The sequence below is a fragment of the Rattus rattus genome, chromosome 2 (genome assembly GCF_011064425.1).
Source record: "Rattus rattus isolate New Zealand chromosome 2, Rrattus_CSIRO_v1, whole genome shotgun sequence".
In the NCBI taxonomy this organism is placed as follows: domain Eukaryota; kingdom Metazoa; phylum Chordata; class Mammalia; order Rodentia; family Muridae; genus Rattus; species Rattus rattus.
In genome coordinates, this window is record NC_046155.1 from 32,691,756 (window position 1) to 32,711,278 (window position 19,523).

Here is a 19,523-nt window from a genome sequence, read left to right on the forward strand (position 1 = left end):
ACTAGGGTTCCCAGATTCTGGCTTGATTGGCTTGGTGGGTCCTGACGCTGCCCAAGATTTGCACATGCTATGAGGGTTGGTTATAAAATGATTGAGAGCCTTATCTAGACATGGCTTCGAAGTGCTTCAGCCTCTTCATGTCAACCTCTCCCTAGGTTTAATCTTCCTCATATCTCCTACCTGGAAGCTCCGTATGCATTCACTCAACCCACAAACAAAACCTACAGGTCATCGTGACGTTTTCGCCTTCTCTTTTCTATTCCATTATCAAGTTCTGGCAGCCTTTCCAAGTATTATTCAAATATATTAGTTCACTCCTGTTCCAGTTTGGGCCGGATTTTACACCCATTGTTTCTTGTTTATGTGTCCCTAATCCACTGTGGATTCTTTAGCCAGAGTAAACTGTTCAACCTTTATTTGGTATCCCTTTCGCCAAGATTTTACCTGTGGGTGCCTGTGGCACTGGCACCCACACATTTCTCCTCTAAGACATCCCAGAACTGGTCATTATGTGACGATAGTTCCTTCCACTCCCACAGCATCATCTTATTTCTTCTTTTCTGAAGTCAATCCTACCTTGACTCCTAGGTGTGACTCAATGGCCTAATACCTACAGCAGGCAATACTGGGGGTGATGCTAAAATATCACTGATGAGAGCCAGTGGATGTGGTGGGAAAAAAGCTTTGTTTTCTCAAGTTGCAGATTTGGATCCTGACTGGTTCCATAGCTGTGTGCACCTCGGCTTTGCCACTTCCTTTCTCCAATGTGGCCTTCTTATCTGAAAGCAAGGTCATTTAAGCTTGCAAGATCTTCAAGTCCCTTTAATACTGCCAAGTGTCTCAACCCACAGGCTTCCAATAACAACACAGAGACTTATATTTATTTATGAATGCTTAGGGCTGTAGCTTAGGATTCTTCTCAACTAGCTTATATAACGTAACTAACCCATTTATTTCAATCTATGTTCTGCGACATGGGCTGTTACCTCTCTTTCAGTCCTTCCTCCTGTTCCTTCCCCCATGTCCTTCCATGCCTGATTCTTTCCCAGAGTTCCTATCTCTGCCCAGTTGTTCCTCCGTTGATCTCCTGCCCTGCTATAGGCCATTGACTCTTTATTAAACCAATCAGAAGGCGACGGAGAAGGCAGGTGATGCTTCATAAAAATAACAATACCCAAGTCCAGACAGTACTCAGCCCTCTGCTGGTACAAAACCCAACATTTGAAATAATACAATGACAACCTTTACACAGTGCACAAGAATAATACCCCAATACTTTAAGCCTTAATCAGATGGCTGGGAAAGGAGTAAGTAATTCTAAGCTATAATAACATCCTGGACCTTCCTTCCTGGGAGCTGGACACAGTCTAGGGATGGTCAGAGAACCTTAGACACATGGCTATCTTAAGAGTTGTTCGCCCCACTCCAGAAATGACAGGAGGACAGATAGCAGACCTGCTTTTACTCTGGGCGATCAAAGTCACTTCAGTGCCAGCTTCAGCAGTCCAGTGTAGGGTTGACCCTTAGAGTCCAGAGTGTTATGGAACTCGTAGGGATTTGGGTCAACTTTTCCAAGTTGTCTTTAAGCAGCGAGGACAAAGTCGCGTATGGTACTAGTATTTGAAATGTTTGCCTGAGGACAGAGTTTAGAAAGGAGGCCATGAAACAGAGTCAAATCCATTGCACAATTACCTCCAAGGTTTCTCAGACTCAGCACGCTGTTATTTTTGTTGTTGTGAAGGCCACACAGGATGCCTAGTTGCAAGCTTTGGTTGCACTATATTCCAGATGGAACACATGCTTTCCTTTCACTTGTGACAGTTAAAATTGGCTGGAGATATCAGACGTGACAAAGATCATACGAGTCTAACCTTTCCTCCTCTGTGGGATGCAGACCCAGTACCTGCCTGCGGGGAAGCTGAGTCAGAGCCACACTGCTACCTTCTCTCGCTCAGTGCTTCACGGGTCACCTTTCTCGCTCCCTCTTGCCTCCCTCTACTACTGTACTGACATCTTAGGTTGTCCTCGCCTGGGGGAAAACATACACTATTTGCCTTCTTGTGACTTCATTCATTTTCTGTCCTCGGGGTTCTCTGCGTTATAACCTTTCTGTGACTGTCTTACTTTGTCAGGATTATCTGTGAGGAAGCATTGAGCAAGATTTCTTTCACACCGAAGGCTGACTCGTGTTCCGTGCCGTATGTGTCTACGGGTATTGTACCTCTGGTAGACATTGGGATTGCCATGAACACTGGTGTGCAAATCTCCCTTCAGGATGTAGGGCTGCTGGATCAAAAGATTGGACTGTCCTAACTTGTTTATTTTTTTTAATGACTTTGTGTGAGTTTTTGAGGCATGCATGTGTGTGGACATCAGAGAACAACTTGCTGGAGTTGGTTCTACAAGGTGGGTGCCAGGTATTGAACTCAGGGCATCCATCATACTTGAATTCGAACCTTTACACACAGAGCTGTCTCACTAGCTCTGCCATTTTAATTGTGTGTTATTCTCCTTATCGTTGGATTGGAGGAGTTTTCTGTGCTTTTGAGATATGATATCACTTTGTAGCCCAGGCTAGCCTCACACTCCAATCTCCTGCCTTGGCCCCCTGAGTGTCGGTGTTATAGGCATGTACCATGACACCCAGGTTGCAGAAGTGTCCCCTCGTGATGTAATATGATTTAGAACAGTCATCTTGTAGAGAGATTTTTGCCCTGTTGTCTTTTAGTTCAAAGAAACTTTTCCGTTCACGGTAGTCCCAGATTTCTACTTTTGCTTTTGTAGTCTGTGCTTTGGGTGACAAACTCAAGAAACCACTGCCAACCCCGACGGCATGAAGCTCTGTTCCCTTCATTTTCTTAAGCATTTTGTAAGTTTAATCCATTCTACATGGGATACATGTCCATTTCTTCTCTCTGTATGTGTCTAGTTTCCTGAACAGTGGTTTAACAGGCTGTCTTTTTCTCAGAGTTGCCTTGACATCCTTTCAGAGACCTTTGAGAAAATGGAGTTTTAGCGAACTGTCTGTCCTGTACTGGATGCACGGTGTGTGCTCCACTTTGTTGTTTACTGGCTTCTCTTTCATTTCTAAGTTGGGTCTAAACGAAGGAGGCTGCAGCCGGAGGTAATTTCCGTAGAAAATGGGCTAAACGATAATTACCTGGTAGAAAAACAGAACAAAACTTATCCTGAAGGTTTCTACTTTGAAGTTCTTTTGAGAACCTAAAATATTCTGGATGATGTATTAGGAATGTACCAGCAGAGGTTTTCAAAGCATGGTCCACGGAGGTCCAGCAGCATTCGTGACTTAGCGGAAAATTCCCAGGGACAGTGCCATGTAACAGTGTTAGGGCTTTTTCCAGTGTTGCCGTTAGCATGACTGGTACAAAGCAATAAAGGGCAAACTGCTGGTGCCTCATCCAGCTTTTAGAATTGTACTAAGAAACCACCATCTTCACTGGAGGACGTTCTTTATGATGCTGTAAAACAAACAAACAAACAAACAAACAAACAAGCCCTATGTCCATATTGGTTTGTTTTTTTTTCCCCATAACTTCCTCCAAACAGAGAAGTGCAAAAAATACTTCTGCTCCAAACACCAAAGCTCAATGGCTGGTGTAAGGAAGAATTCTTGTCAAGTTTGTTTGAGCATTGGGAAAAACAGCTATGCTGCCCCACCACACACACACACACACACACACACACACACACACACACACACACACACACTTTGAAACACCATTGAAACCCTAATGTCATGAAGGTGGCTTTACAAATATTTAACAAGTGGGATTTTTCTCCCTTTTTTTTTTCCCTCAAATGACCAAAGCTCAGTCACTCCAAGAAAAACAAGGAAGAATATTAGTTGCCAATGATTAACTTTGGGGTTTCAAACAAAAACGGTCACTGTGAGTGTGGCAGCAAGTTCCATTTAAATTCCTAAACCATAATGTCAACCTTTGAAGACGGACAAGCTCAGTGACCCGGCAGTTTCGAGTCAACTACCATCTTATGATAAAACAAACAAACAAAACAAAACAAACAAACAAAAAAAACCTCGGGTAAAGCCTTCATTCAAGAACAGTGGAGTTTTAGTAGAACAGAGTATGTAAAGTGCAAAATGTTCTAGATTCCACAGTTCGGTTACCTTTAAGAAACTAGCATAGGAGGCTTGTTGGCCTGGTTTTTATTAGTTTATTGGGTTTCTAGCTCCCACTCTTCCAACCCTTACTCTACCCTAGTCCCTTCAAGGACCCCAACACTAGGTAGGTGAGAAAGGCAGGCCTCTTTAGGCTACTTCCTGCTGCATGGGGTTCTTTGGGGAATTCCAATCTTCGTCTCATCAGGATATCCAATTTCTTGTCAAATAGCAACGGGAACCAGGAGCAGCAGGAAGGAGCAGGAACTGCCTTCTTCTCCTTTAGAGCACTTCACACCCCTCTCAGGCTCTGGTGTTTATTTCCTCTCCAGAGTCCTCAGAATTAAACAATCTGCAGCTGGCAAGAACTATCACAGCCTTCCCAATGCACGGGACCATCATAGTTAATGGCTGTGGACAAACTAGAGCAGCCCCATATCCCATACCTGGCATTAAAATAAAAACATATTAAGATAACTGGGTTTTTAAAGAAACCAAAATTCTCACTACAGAGGCTGGAGAGATGGCTCAGTTGGTAAAGTGGCTGCTCTTTGATCCATCTTTTGTACCCCTATTCTAGAGCCACACATGGCAACACTTGGCTGTAATCCCAGCATGAAGGAAGTAGAGAGAGGAACATCTCTGGGTCTTGCTGGCCAGCCAGTCTAGCTAAATTGACAAGCTCAAGTTAAATGAAAAGCCTGTCTCAAAAATAAGGTAGAGATGGCACGATTCTCCAGTGGGTATAATAGACACTTGCATCAAAGCCTAACAACCTGAATTCAATCCCTGGAACCCATATGGTAGGAGAGACCAGGTGCCTACAAGTTGTCCTCTAAGACACACACACACACACACACACACACACACACACACACACACACACACACACACACACACACACACACACACACACACACACACACACACACACACACACACACACACACACACACACACACACACACACACACACACACACACACACACACACACACACACACACACACACACACACACACACACACACACACACACACACACACACACACACACACACCACACACACACACACACACACACACACTTTGTAGTTTACAAAATAGTGATAGTACTCAAGGAAGACACCTGATACTGACCTCTGAACTTTATGTGTACACACATATGGTACACAAAAGTGCATGTGCTCGCAAAAGGGAAATGTGCTTAGAAGCTTAACATGGTAGTAAATGCCTGTAATATCCCCCAGAAGCTCAAGTGAGAGTATCCTAAGTGGGGGACATGCCTGGGCTTCACAGTAAGACACTATGGAAACAGAGGGGGAAGGACCAGTATAGGTGTCTATCAAAGACTGTCCACAGTCACAAGAAAAGGCTCTTCGGGTCCTCTTGCTCCTAGCTATGCACCTCCTGCTGTGCTCTCTTTTTTACACATCAGCCAAAACTCACTGGCTTGGATTAAATGCAGTAGCCATGAAAACCTAGCTGTCTGCTGCTAAGTCAGACTTACACAGAAGCGAATGGTGAAAGTAACGCCAGCCTTCCTATCTGGAGGGCAGGGTGGAGTGGAGAAGAGTATTTAGTTTTAACAAGAAACAGGTTCATTACTACTTTTGACTGAACTTTCTCAGCTTTAATTTCTAATATGCTAATTAATGATATAACCCATATAAATAAAAAGTTTGGGGGACAGTCTAACTTTTAAGATGTATTTTATTGAATGGTAGAGACTGACACATCAGGTGTCTTTTTTCTATTTTTAAGATTTATTATTTATTATATATAAGTACACTGTCGCTATCTTCAGACACACCAGAAGAGGGCATCAGATCTCATTACAGATGGTTGTGAGCCACCATGTGATTGCTGGGAATTGAACTCAGGACCTCTGGAAGAGCAGTCAGTGCTCTTAACCGCTGAGCCATCTCTCCAGCCCCCGGTCTGTAACTTTTGTGTTATGTGAATTTGCTGCTGGAACTCAATGAAGGTTTTGTCTGTGCTCCCATTCTGCCATCTCCCTAGCAATTTTCGTGAAGACCACAGGAAGTTAAGAAATTAAAACTTCGATAAGTACCATTTGAAATGTGACCAAACAGTAACTCAAGATGGGTCAAAAAGGAAGACAGGAGGGCTGGGGACAAGGCTAGCCAGTATAGAGCTGCACACCCATGAGGAAACATGCTTAATCCCCTCAGAGCCAAGGTAAAATATTCAAGTGCAGTGGTCAGGAAGGTTAAAGACAGGCAGTAATTCCACTGCCACAGAGGTAAAAACAGGCAGATCCCAGGGGCTCACTGGCCAGGCAGTCTTGCCAAATTTGCAAGCTACATGTTCAGTGAGAAATCCTGTGTTAAAAAATAACGAAGGGCTACTGAAGAAGTTTCACACACACACACACACACACACACACACACACACACACACACACACACACACAGTTCAAATAAAATTAAAATAATATTAACTCTGATGATTTTCCTTGTAGATGGTGATGGAAGGTGGGGACTGGCTTGTTGGTGGAGACCTTCAGGTGCTAGAGAGAATACGGTGGAATGACGGGCTGGACCAGTACCGCCTGACGCCTCTAGAGCTCAAACAGAAGTGTAAAGCCATGGATGCTGGTACGTAACCAGGTTCTAGCGCATCTGTCAATACCCCTTAGCGCTCTGGTCAAAAACTTTAAGTGTATTGGGAATTGGATTTTTTCCCTTTTTCCCCCATTTATGGGCTGGCATTGAATTCATTAAATAGCCAATGGTAACCTTGAATTCTTGATTGGACTTCTGCTCCCAAATGCTGACATTGCAGGCATCACTGCCCCTCCTGGCTGAATTACATACATGAATGAAACTAGCCAGGTTTGCTGTCCATAGATCATACTGCTGCCAGGGGCCATATCAATGTGAGTGACCTGTGCTGCCACCTGAGAACGTGGTGACGTCTGGGTCTATGCTGCCTCATGGAGTCATGTTGATGTCTGTGGACCGTGCTGCTGCCAGGAGCCCTGGTCATGTATGTGGTCCAGGTTGGCTCCAAGAGCCTTGTCTGGGTCCATAGTCCTAATGCAGCTGGGAGCCATGTTCATGGTCTGAGAGCTGCTGACAGAAACCATGTGGAAGGCCATGCTGGGTGCTCCAGCCGACTGTAAGGAGCAAGGAAGTCTTTTGCAGTGATGTTGATGACTGCAGATGTAGTTGACAAAGAGGGACATGGAAGCCTTCTATGACAACCCCTACCCCCCACCCCAGTCCTCACTCCCATCCCCCAAAAGAGTAGCAGCCTAAACAGGAAGCCATTGAAGAGAACTCTTTTTTTTTTTTTAAGATTTATTTATTCATTCCATATCAGTACACTGTTGCTGTCTTCAGACACACCAGAAGAGGGCATCCGATCCCATTACAGATGGTTGTGAGCCACCATGTGGCTGCTGGGATTTGAACTCAGGACCTCTGGAAGAGCAATCAGTGCTCTTAACCGCTGAGCCATTGAGCCGTCTCTCCAGCTCTTAGAGTCTGATAAGGATGCTGAGTTGTAGCTCTCCACAACTGATGGCGTCTGGCAGGGGCGTGGGAGGGGAGCACTCAGTTCTATTTAAGGGGCAGGCCACTGAGTGTTTGGCCATGTCCCAAAGAATACACAGGCAATACAAACCGGTCTTGGTTTTTTTTTTGTTGTTGTTGTTGTTGTTGTTGTTTTTAATATTTATTTCTTGAGGGAAAGGTCAGGAGGAGGGTGGACATGGGGAGGACTAGAAAATGAGTGTGAGGGGATGTATGATGTGAAATTTCCAAAGAAATAATAAAAATATCATGTTGAAAAAAAAAAGTATCACTATGTTAGAAAAAAAAGTATCTTACTTATAATCAGATATGGGGGGTATGTATGTATAGGTGCCGGCGGGGTCACACCCCCCAGAGCCAGAGTTCTAGGCACTTTGTGAGCTGTCTGACTCGGGTGCCGTGAGTCAAACTTGGGTCCTCTGAAAGAGTATTACCATTCTTAATCTTGGAGCCATCTCTCCCCAAGTGATGAGATCTGCCGGTGCGTCTGGACCACAGCTGTGCTACACTTCCACACTGGGACACTATGCCGCAGCTTAACACATGCAGGTGCAGAGTAATTCTTAAGTATCTGTTAAGTGCGAAAGCACGGGCTGGAGAGGTGGTTCAGCGGTTAAGATCACTGACTGCTCTTCCAGAGGTCCCGAGTTCAATTCCCAGCAACCACATGGTGGCTCACAACCATCTGTAATGGGATCCGATGCCCTCTTCTGGTGTGTCTGAAGGGAGCGACACTGTACTCATAGACATAAAATAAAAATAAACATAAAAAAGGTGCAAAAGCATTTGCAAAGCAATATATATAGCACAGACATATGTTGGAAAACAAGAAAGTTGGAAAAAAACAAACTAGCAAAAAAACCCAATTAACCTACTTCTGTGTACAGAAGTACAAAGGACTCTGAGAGCACCAGATGCCAGTGACCCTTCTTGGGGATGGTGGGACAAGAAAGGAAACCTCTTCACATTTTGTTCTGTACATTTTAAGAGAGAAGTAGTGATAGGAAGCAATGATTTTCATTGTCCATTTTGGGCTTTTATATATTTCCTAAGTGTCCTACAATGGAAATATATTGATTACATTTTAGAACTAGAAAAAAGGATAGACTTCATGAGTCCATCACGAGTGCCATTGTTTCCAGGACTTGAGGAGGTGCGGTTGTTTCTCATCTGTAGACTGTAGCCCCATTCACATTCCTATTGCTCTACATGCAGGCTCTCATAAAGGGGAGCCCGCGGCAGGTACAAGGGAGCAGGTGAACGCTGACGTCTAGGGCGTCAGGAAAGGTGTAGACAGCACGTTTTGATTCCTGAGTCGAGCTTTCTCCTGTGTGGCTTCCTGCCTTTGCATCCCATTCTGTCTAAGCATCTGAGCTAGCAGCCCCGGCCTATTCTCCCATTATCAAAAGGTTCAAGACTGAATGAAGGAACTCAGTAATATTCCAGTTCATCTTCCCGTCGGCTCTTAGGGACAAGTCATATTGCTTACTCCGAACCTTGGCTCTCCTTTCCTAGATGCCGTGTTCGCATTCCAGTTACGCAATCCTGTCCACAACGGCCACGCTCTGCTGATGCAAGACACCCGGCGCAGGCTCCTGGAGAGGGGCTACAAGCACCCGGTCCTCCTGCTGCACCCTCTCGGGGGCTGGACCAAGGACGATGACGTACCTCTCGACTGGAGGATGAAACAGCATGCAGCTGTGCTGGAAGAAGGGATCCTGGATCCCAAGTCGACTATTGTCGCCATCTTCCCATCTCCTATGTTATACGCTGGGCCTACAGAGGTGAGCGATTCCCTGAGCTGGGCCAAACACTAAGAACACCGCCTAACGTGTATTAGACATGTAAATTCGTCTTGGGAAACAGTTCTTAATGAGAACATTCTACCTTCCCCACCCCAGCTTAACCTTCTCGAGTTTGTATTTGTAAAGATGCTAGAAGCATCAAGTCTGACATGTGTAAACACATTGCTTAGAGAATGTGGAGGTTGGCGTGTGACTGAGGTAGGTAGATAGCACAGCTCACCTGAGTCACAGGGCAAGTAGCATCTTACCCGTATTACCTTTCTATTGCTGTGATAAAAATCCATGGCCAAGGCAACCTGAGTTCATGTGGCCTTACGGTGGCAGGGCGGTAAGTCTATCGTAGCAGGGAAGTCTGGCAGCAAGTGGCAGGCTTGAGGGCAGGAGCAGGAAGCTAAGCGTACACCCTTTACCACAGCGTGATCAGAGCAGAGAGCAAAGTGGAAGTAGGTGAAGCGTTTAAACTCAGAGCTCCCCCTAGTGGCAGACTTCTGTCGGCAAGATTGTACGGCCTAAACCTCCCTGACAGCGGCCCCAACTTGGGACCAAGTGTTTAAATGTCTGAGGCTAAGGGCAACAACCTTTCTCATGTCGCCACTAAACTAAGCCGACACTTTCTTAGTTCCGATTGTTCTACTATGACTCACCAGGACCCAGGAATTGTTTAGAAGGTAATGCAGTAATTAGTTCATTGTTGGCAGTCAGATGATCACTTAGAATCTGTAATTCACACGGCCCTTTGTAACAGTAGGTACAAAGTACAAACAGTAAGTACACAAAATTCTTAACTGCTTGCTTTATTAAGAGAGACTCTCATAGCTCGTGACTTTAAAACTCCTGTCTTATCCAATACGACCCAGCTTGAACAGTGCTCGAGGCTTAGACCCACGGACTTCCTCACGTTTTAAGTGACCTGCCCCTTTCAATCAGTTCAAAAGCAGAATTAAAAGGCTCAGCATAGAGAGGAACCTGTGGACTTGGCCCATGACCACCATGTTCCCTATGTGGTATTTTCCAGGTCCAGTGGCACTGCAGGTGCCGAATGATTGCAGGGGCCAATTTCTACATTGTGGGTAGGGATCCTGCAGGAATGCCTCACCCTGACACAAAGAAAGACCTATACGAACCTACCCATGGGGGTAAGGTCTTGAGCATGGCCCCTGGCCTCACCTCTGTGGAAATCATTCCATTCCGAGTGGCTGCCTACAATAAAATTAAGAAGGCCATGGACTTTTATGATCCGGCCAGGTAAGTTTCTAGAGGAAAAAAAGTTGACATGACAATTGTCCTGATGAGGCAAAACTTGACCCTCTGGACAAAGTCTCCAGCCTACATGCTTCCAACTGGAAAGACACTATCCTGAGTTAGACCTGCTCTTGCAAATGCTGTGTCCCCCGACATTGTTAGCCGAGTCCTCTGCATGTAGGTGTTGATCCATAAACATCTCCCTTTGGTCTGATGGCTATAGCTGACTCGTAGAATACTTGCCTAGCATGTGAATAGCACTGGGTTTGATCTCCAGCAACCTCACAGAAGGCTCTTGAGCTGGGCATAGTAGCACATGTCTATAATCACAGCACAAGGGAGCCAGAGGCGGCATGATCAAAATGACAATGTCATCTTTGGCTACATCAAGCTGTAGGCCATGCCAGGCAAGATGAAACAGTAGCACAATTGTCCCTTCCCATAGCTATGCCTTATGTATGCACTGCGAGTGCCTGGCATTTTAAGTGAAAGGACATAGGCAGACACAATTGTCCCTTCCCATGGATATGCATTTTAAGTGAAAGGACATAGGCAGACACAATTGTCCCTTCCCATAGATATGCATTTTTAAGTGAAAGGACATAGGCAGACACAATTTTCAGTGGGAGTTTATGGCACACTCCTGCCCTATACAAGTGCACACAAGATAATCTCTGGCATCAAGATATAAAAGAACAGGTGCACAAGAACCACTGCGTAGACACCCGCCTTTATTCTTCCTTTGCTCTATAAGATTCAGAGCTGAAGACTGAGAGGACTGCCCATTTTAAAGCATTTAGCTGTTCGCAGGGGAAAAAACAAACAAACAAAAAAAAAAACCCAAAAAAACTAAAAATTAGCAACCTAGCCCCAGGGATCTTTAAAGCGGCTGTCGCTTACTCTGCTGAACTCTCTGTTGCTGTACTTACAGGCACGATGAGTTTGACTTCATCTCAGGAACTCGTATGAGGAAGCTCGCCCGGGAAGGAGAAGATCCCCCAGATGGCTTCATGGCCCCCAAAGCATGGAAAGTGTTGACAGATTATTACAGGTCTCTGGAGAAGATCAACTAGGTGCTCCCGGCTCTGGTTTCTTTCTCAAGTGCTCTATGACGATTTTTTTCTATTTTTGTGATTAGCGGCTCTGTATCCAATTGCTTCTCGATGACTTTTTAAAGTTAGTATTTTGCAATGAAGTAAAAAGTTGTGTCTATAATTTAAAACCAACTTCATTATGTCTATGAAACTCACACTGGAGACTAAGTCTTAGGTGAAAACAATATTGTTGTACATTCCAGAATGAAAGCACTTGTATTCTACTTCATCTCAGCACGTATGTCTCAGATTTCTTAAAAATGTGACTACATGTCTAGCTGACTTGCCCAGGACAGAATCATACTTTCTGGCTACTTTTGCCAACCTGGAATTCTAATGTCACCAAACACACACACACACACACACACACACCCACACACACACACACACACACACACACGGCCTCACTGCCCAATGTATGAGATGAAGATGAATGAAACTGGAAGGAAAATATGTGTGAAGATGTGAACTAAATCTTAAAGATGTATGTAACGTACGTCTGCCATGAAAATAGAAAGAGACGGGCTAGTAGCCCTCTATGAATAGTAACTCCAGTGTGAAGGCACTTTTCAAAAGCATGGTATGCTTTGGTCAAAAGATTTCTCCCAGGGACTAAACCATCAGGGTTACATTGTAGACTACTTTCCCCAGACTTGCTGTGGCCATAGTTATCTTAGAGGCACCTATTTGATCACTGTAGTCAAAACCAACCCACATACTAAACTTGATTTCTGTAGAAAAGATAAAGTCCAAACATCTTCATCCCAGATAAAATCTCCATTCTTACATATCAGCTTTGAGAGCTGCTGAGCACTGTAATACACCACACTGACATTAGCAAATACTCCTGACACTCAAAGGCTGCCCGGACCACCACCCTCCTAAGCTAGGTCCCTTCCTCCCCACAACACAGGAACAGGTTCAGATTCCTTGAAGCTACTTAATGAAGCTCTCCTTGAGATGCTAAAAGCAACCATCTTGGAGACAGAAGGTTCAGGGTATCCTAAACTCTTGATGTTACAAGTTTCCAGAATGGACCTGTTCGACGTCCTTTGCCGGTTTATTTTCTAAGAGGGAATTTTGATATTTTATGCATGGTTCACTGTTGCCTAGGGATACATAAAAGAAAAAGTACCTTTACATGCAGGTGTCTTTGGAAGAGACCACAGACTGAAAAGAGAAACTGATTTTTTTCATACTACCACTTGTTTAGAATGCTAGTAAGGGCTCTTTTGAGAATAAGTTACCTACCGTGACCACAGCGAGTGAGTCTTCAACTGTTAGTGCCTACTCATTGCTGCCTTTAAAACTGTGTGTTCATTGAAAACACGACAGGGCTGCAGTGCCTTACCAAATGGAGTGAGATTCTAAAGACAGTAAAGTGCCTTTCTGCTCTAACAGTTGGTGTGACTGTTTCAGTGTCCCACTGATACTTGTCTTACTTCAATAAATCTCTCAAAGACCAGGTTGGTGTTTTTTGACCTGTACTGCTCAATAGCGCCTTTAGGGTGGTGTCCTAACAATGTCTGACTGGAGAGCAGTAAAGACTCTCTGTGGGGCGCCCTTATTCACATCATTTTCACACTTGACTTTCAGATGTAAATGACTCATGGTCTTAGCTGGGTGCCTGCTTCTCAGAGGTGACTGGCTTACTTATTATGCTCCTCTGCCCAGTATTTCACTGCAAGACAATCTAAGGTGATGAAGCCAAAGCCTTGGATCTTATTTTCAGACCTTCCTTAGCAGTCGGTGTTCTGTGTGCCTGAGGCAGCACATTTCCACTCTCACCCTCGGGGGCTTTACACACACAGCTCTTGCTTCTTCCTGAGTGCCTGACTACCATCTAATGACATCATGCAAGTTCATTGCTACTGATCTTCACTACAAATATTAGCAGTGTAATAGCCAACGAGCTAAGTCGTTGCTCAACAGGGAGACTGCTTGCCTAGCATGCACAAAGGCCTCGCTTTGATGCCCAGCACTTTATAAATTAGGCACAGTGGCACATACTTGTTTATTCCAGCATTTGGGGGGTGGAGGCAGGCAGATCAGAAGTCCAAATGTTTCCAAGGCTACGGAGTGAGTTTGAGACCAACCTGGGCTGCATGAGATCCAGTCTCAGTAAATAAATAAATAAATAAATAAATAAATAAATAAATAAATAAATAAATAAAATGGTATCGTTTGTAGTTCCTCTTTGTTTTAGCCCCAGATTGGTAGCTCCTATTATCGATTAGCAGGGCACAGTAGGCCAAGAAATGACTACATACATGTATTACTCTTGAGGAAGTATGAACAAATCCTGGAAAGGCATACTTAAATCAATCGGTCAGACCTTACATCAGTATTTATCAGGTCACAGTATTTCTTTCTAACTCCTCTGTCCTGCAAGAAACAAATCTTGGTTCCTCAAGAACAGCAAATCTACACTTCCCCTCCACCACTTCCTATTAGGCATCTGAGTCCAGCAAGCATTTACATTCGGCCTAACTGCCCTTCCAGGCAAGAAACCAATGAACCTGACAGACAAGTTAGCTGTTCTTGTGCCTAAACGGTTAAGGGAACCATGCAGCTTTTGAATGGCTCAAATTTCCATTGCCTACTAGTGGGCACTGACAGAGAAGGACTACAGGGACACTGAAAGAGTTCCCACTGATCTCTCCCAACCCTGGCATCCATCCACGGAGTTCCTTGGTGAAGACTGTTACTGGGTCACACACAGAACACAGCCATCAAATAGTTCACTATATGCATACTAAATTTGGCTTAAATTGTTATTTTACTTAAATTATTTAAAATAAATGGGTTGCTTGTTAGATTTGAACCTTTTAGTGAGGTCCTGAGGCTGAAAACTATGTCATTATAAGGCTAGCAAATCAGAGTAGAAAACAAAACAAAAAAACAAAATCAAACAAACCAAACCAAAGCTCTTCATTTGGAGAGAAGCAAGCCTTTCAGAGGTGAACGTGGCCTTTCCTTGGCAGTGTTGAGTGCAGAGTAGAATGGTGGGAATTCAGTGTGGAGCTGTGTGCTTACTTGACAGACTTTGCAAGGATGAGGCTAATTCAGGAAGGACTTTAGACCACAGTGTATTTACTGGGACAAACTGCAACCAGAAGCACGCCTATAAAAACAAACTGCTGGGCTACAACCCCACTCCTTTGCACTTTGTCAAGAACATGCCAGGAGGTCGTCTAGACGCCTTGTATATTCTCAAGATGACTGGACTCTGCCTCTCAGAATTAAAAACAAGTGAAAGCTGCAAACATCTGACGGTGTAGCCCTAACTCCTCCTAGCTCAAACAAGATGAAAAGGCTGGTGTACGGTGAGTAGGCGCTTGGGCAAACCAGCCAACTTGTTTGGTTAAAGGCACAGCACAGGTCCAGTGCGGCTGAACTGGGAGCAACAGGCAGCAATCTGCCCTTTACTCTGTCGAAGGGGGAAGGGTTTGTACTCACTGGAAACAAAATCCTATAGTGTTTCACTTTCCACAGCTCTCTATCAGCCAGCTAGTATAAAAACATCGGTAACTAAGCTATTTTACCTAGGCAGAGCAGGGCATAGTAAACAGCACTCCGAGTGAAAGAACTTAACAGATCACACACAATCCTTGGAAGCCTGTCCACAGGAACGAATCCCTTCTCACTCTTGCATGTCTAGTGGGTTTATCTGTGGCATTACACAATCAGCTGGCTAACTGCCACTCGTTTGCCCAACACTCTCCCCGTAAGATGGTTTAGAATGAACTACCAACCTTTTGTTCTTAAGTCTTATTGTCTCCAATAAGCCCCTATACTCAATGCCATTTATTTTAATATCAAGGAGTTCTCAGAGCAATGGGCTAAAGGAAGAGTTCATAAAGCCCAGTGGCAGAATAAAAGAAGGCCCTGAGCAATCTTTGCTAAAAATAAAACCCATTTGGAGCTCACTATTTAGAAGCCTGGTTCTTCAGCTCCCCTCTGATGCCGTGTGTTCCACCTGCTTCAAATAAATTATTCTTTAGGTGCTCTACAGTTGGCTGCTGCCAACACAATGCTAGCTGGGCAGTCTTTATAAGGCTGACTATGAGCGAGACATGCCTGTGAATAGGCATAATGACTTGCAACTTGCAAAGCATGTTTTCTGAAATCTATGCATCTTTAAAACAATGTGGTCGGCACCGTTTCTTGGTTACAAATTTCCACGTCAGTTATCAATTTTTTGGTGTTTGCTTTAGAACTGAGCCATCATGCTGAGTACTGAGGTACTAAATAGACGGATGCATGAGTTTCAGGACAGCCTGGGAGACGCTCTCTCAAAAACAAACGCCTGAACTGTCAGGGTTTACAAACCCATGTTTTTTATGTGTTTTGCATATGGCACTAACATTCACTTCATCTTAGTCCAAAGCACAAAAAACTATCTAAAAACAGTCTCAGAGCAGATTTATTTTAATTTACATATGTGCAGCGTGTGAGCATGGCTGCTCTGTAGGAGGCAGAAGTGGGCCTTGGATTCTCTGAAGTGGGAGTGAGGGAGAAAAATGGGTGCTGGGAATGAACCTTGAATCCTCTGAAGGCACACTCTTAACTGCCGAGCCATCTTTCCAGTCTCCACACACACACACACACACACACACACACACACACACACACACACACACACACACACACGTTTACAATTGTCACTATTAAGACTATCACAAAAACACCCCATCAGAATTTTAGTACTAACACCCTTACTGGCCATTGTTATAAACAGTGTAACAAGCACCGGGTCTGCCAGCCTGTCTTCAATTTAACACTGTGAAGTGACTTTCCAGATTTGATTTCATATGCACGTGACTCTTATAATGCATCAGCTACTTTAGTCAGTTCAGGTAGGAAATTGTTTCACATGGGTCAGGTCCTCTTAAATAGGATTCCAACAGATTGTTGGCTTGAATAACATTTAAAAAAGACTTACCTTTATTATTTTTAATTGTGTGTGTGTGTGTGTGTGTGTGTGTGTGTGTGTGTGTGTAGGTGTATACATGTGAATGCAAGTGCTCACGAGACCAGAGGCATTAGATTCCCAGGAAAATGGACTTCTGGGCCACTGTGAGCAGGCCAACATGGGTGCTAGGAACCAAACTCATCTTCTGCAAGAACAAACAGCGTATGACTCTAACTACTGCATCTTTTCTCCAGTCCCTTTGGACAGAATTTTCCCCAAACACAGAGGATTCTACAGCTTTATTTGAGGTACCAAGAAAATTTTATTCATGTAGACTATATCCTCACTTTTTTGGAATGTTTAACGCTCTGACTTTAAGAGAGGCTTAAAAAATGTAATCATACAATACCCAATTTATCTCATCCAGAAGAAAGCCATAACCTGTCCACAAATAACCCAATTACAGTAGAAAATTGAGGCCTGCCAATGAGATGCTCCTCTCATTTTTATACAAGCAGTTGAGCCTCAAGACACTGTCATCTCGGAATCAAACCCATAAATTACAGATGTTAAGTAGTAGTAGTTTATTATGGTCCATGGCAAAATATTTAGATTATTTCAACCCAGCTCTTAGTGAGTTCTGGGTCTGACCACAGGTGGGGAGAGGGATTCAGTAGGAAAGAAGTACTGAACGTTGACTCAAAGTAAAAACCGACTCAGTTTTAAACGCTGAGTTTAAATCCTCAAGTTTAAAAGGCATGGGAGCAGCAGGAGAGACACCAACCCTATGAGAAGTCATCCAACAGTGAGAGTCAGAGAAACGTCACATGGCCTTTTCATCGTAGTCCCTAGAGTGTAGGCCTAGAGGTGACAGAAGTGGCTTAGAGACTCAGAGAATATCCTCAGTGGCTTCACAGCTAACACTAGCACAGTAAGTGCAAGGCACTCATGCTACCACGATGTCCCACTCCTCAGCTGCCACAGCTGCATCATAGGTCAGCAGAGAAACAGAGCAGCCAGTCTCGGGGCGTACAGCTCATTGGTGGGAAGTCGGGAGGGACTTAGGCTGGAAAGCCTGGTTCTGTATTCAGTATGTACAACCCAAAGCAAATGCTTTAAAACCAAACAGCCAACTGCATCTGTGAAATGTCTACCTAAAGCAGAATGGACATTACAAACACTCAAGGTTACCTAAACCGTATGAGAAGAGTTTCTCGACTTGATGGCTCAATATGCCTATGGGAGTCACGGTTGTTGGGGCTAGTATATGTCTCTTCATCTGGTTAGAACCATAAAAATTCAATGCTATAAATGGATAATGTGAATTTAATAAAAGATGAAAAAGAAAAAGACACAATACACGCCACTCATTTCTGAACATGCCATTACATTAAAATTAAATTACTAAAACCCATATTTAAACAGAATAAATCAATATTAAAATGTCTGCTATAAAAGTGTGAAATCTCAACTACAATATAAAAACTGTCCAAACACAAATTTAATAAACAACAATAAAATCCACAATTTAAAGTAACTGAAAACAATCAAGAACTAAGTGGGAAAAAAGAATCACAAGGAAGGGCCTTTTATTGTAGATTATAAAAACAGGGTAAGTCCTTGGCGTCTTGGATTGGCATGCATTTCCTTCCCATCATCTTCCAAGTCTCCCACAGATTGCTTTCTGTTACCCTAAGTAGTCGCCTACGATCTATAACCCAAAACACAAATGGAGGAAAAAGTGCCCAGTAGGTTCTTATGAGACACATTACTAGAGAAATGAACTCAATAAATACACAAGAATTTAGTTTTCAAAGAAATAAAGCAAATAATAAAGCAGAAAGCATTCTTGTCATAGTTTAATCGTTCTGATGAGTCGGAGGCACCTCAAGATTGTGCTGTGGCATTATCATCTTGCTTTGTCACATGTCACATGCCTGGAACAGAATTGTGGCTAGTGGAGGTTTGAAAAAAAGAAGAGTTTTGTATGTGGTTCACATAGCATCGAGTGACTACAGATACAACACAAGAATTTTGATGTGAATTATTTGTACCCATTTTATACTATTGAGAAAAATTTTAAATTTAAGTTACAAAGTGAGTATTTTTTAGCACATTTAGTAACAACTATTTATATAAACTATCATTTTGTTTGGATAACCAAATTAAATTTGAACATAATTAAAGAACATTTAACTTTCAAACAACATTTAAGGAATACAGTTACAGAACTGTTACACTGAAAGTTATGTACACGTACTAAAAGAGTACTGAGGTTTCGCAAACCCATTCTTTTGAAAGGTTTTCAATCCTTAATATAATTCAGTGTAAAACTTCAAAATGTCTACTCGGTGTCACAGCAGAATGAGGTGGAGTCACTGATCGCAGAGCAAATCGTGTTTGTTATGATTCTCCTGACAGCCATTATCACTGAGACACATACATGTTCAGGTGTGGTTGATCCCACCAACTGCACAGGAAATTGTTCAACTCAAAAACGGCCCAAACAAGTGACGACTAGGAATGGCTGAGTCTCGCTGTGCCTGTCAAATCTGCCTTACATCCCAGTTTTGCTACAAACTATCTGGTACTTTTGGGTTCAGTAGTTGGGGTTTTTAAAAAAAAAAAAAAAAGCTTCTGAATTCAAACCTATCTACAGAATATAAAAAAAAGTGTATATATACATTTGATAAACACTCATACACACACACACACACACACACACACACACACTCTCTCTCTCTCTCTCTCTCTCTCTCACATTCATACT

At 43.4% G+C, this 19,523-nt stretch overlaps 1 protein-coding gene across 1 annotated transcript in view; it reads left to right on the forward strand.

Moving 5' to 3' along the window:
• Papss2 (3'-phosphoadenosine 5'-phosphosulfate synthase 2) overlaps positions 1 to 11,970 on the forward strand; it is a 75,607-nt gene extending 63,637 nt beyond the window's left edge. Inside the window, exons 10-13 of the mRNA XM_032891809.1 lie at positions 6,623 to 6,758; positions 9,213 to 9,481; positions 10,518 to 10,747; positions 11,676 to 11,970. Of these exons, the coding sequence (XP_032747700.1) occupies positions 6,623 to 6,758; positions 9,213 to 9,481; positions 10,518 to 10,747; positions 11,676 to 11,817 (777 nt within the window). The 3' untranslated portion in view covers positions 11,818 to 11,970. The remainder of the gene's footprint in view (positions 1 to 6,622; positions 6,759 to 9,212; positions 9,482 to 10,517; positions 10,748 to 11,675) is intronic.
• Positions 11,971 to 19,523: the final 7,553 nt, after the last annotated feature.